The sequence below is a fragment of the Buceros rhinoceros genome, unplaced genomic scaffold (assembly GCF_000710305.1).
Source record: "Buceros rhinoceros silvestris isolate BGI_N320 unplaced genomic scaffold, ASM71030v1 scaffold14396, whole genome shotgun sequence".
Lineage (NCBI taxonomy): Eukaryota > Metazoa > Chordata > Aves > Bucerotiformes > Bucerotidae > Buceros > Buceros rhinoceros.
This window is the reverse complement of record NW_010417052.1, coordinates 68,043-68,743: the sequence shown is the minus strand read 5'-3', so window position 1 is coordinate 68,743 and position 701 is coordinate 68,043. Positions and strand designations below refer to the sequence as shown.

At 43.1% G+C, this 701-nt stretch overlaps 1 protein-coding gene across 1 annotated transcript in view; it reads right to left on the bottom strand.

The window, feature by feature from the left end:
- The window catches only part of ANO1 (anoctamin 1, calcium activated chloride channel), a 44,229-nt gene that overhangs the window by 9,299 nt on the left and 34,229 nt on the right, over nt 1-701 (bottom strand). Inside the window, exons 20-21 of the mRNA XM_010138041.1 lie at nt 367-452; nt 1-43 (exon numbers count right to left, since the gene is read on the bottom strand). The exon at nt 1-43 is cut by the window's left edge and continues 13 nt beyond it. Coding sequence (XP_010136343.1) covers nt 1-43; nt 367-452 — 129 coding nt within the window. The remainder of the gene's footprint in view (nt 44-366; nt 453-701) is intronic.

The following is a 701-nucleotide window of genomic DNA, read 5'->3' as shown; positions in this document are numbered from 1 at the left end:
AGAGTGAAAAATGTAGACATAGTCTCCTGGTCGTCCAACAAATCTAGGGCACAATGGTTAGAATTAGAAACTGCCTATGTATTTTACACTTTTTCTATTTGATTCCTAAAGTCGTTTATGTCAAACTCTGCGCCTTTGAGCGGGACCACCTAACGTTTGTCAAAAGGTTGGTCCAGATTATACTTGAGGTCCCTTCCAAGGATTCTATGATTCCATTTTAAAGAGTAAGTCCTGTTCAGTGAGTAAACACCTCAGTAAAACTGCAAGTCTTGTCTCCTACAATGTCGTAGGCACACCTTGGCAGAAATCCTCTACGGTAACTCATTTTGGGTGCGTTAGCTGGACTGCGCCATGCAGAGCATTTACTTTAGCCTTGTGCTTTCATGAGGGTTGCAAGAAGAGAGATGCTCCTTGCTGTGATATAAAGTCAAGGTGGTAAAATGGTAAATAGCCTGATGGGGATTGTGTCTCAACGTACAAAGTTCTCTCAACAAAATGGCTTTAAAAAATTTGGAACAGCAGAGTACCAGGTCCCTGCTTTATCCCATGAGGCTGCAGCGTTTCTGGGGCAATACTAGAGTTTTTAACCCAGATTTACTTTGTCATCCAACTGTGATTCTTAGCTCAGCTACTAAGCACCAAGTTGAAACCCTGTGCCTCCTTTCGCACCACTCACCGGCCTTTGAAGAAAGCGACGTAGA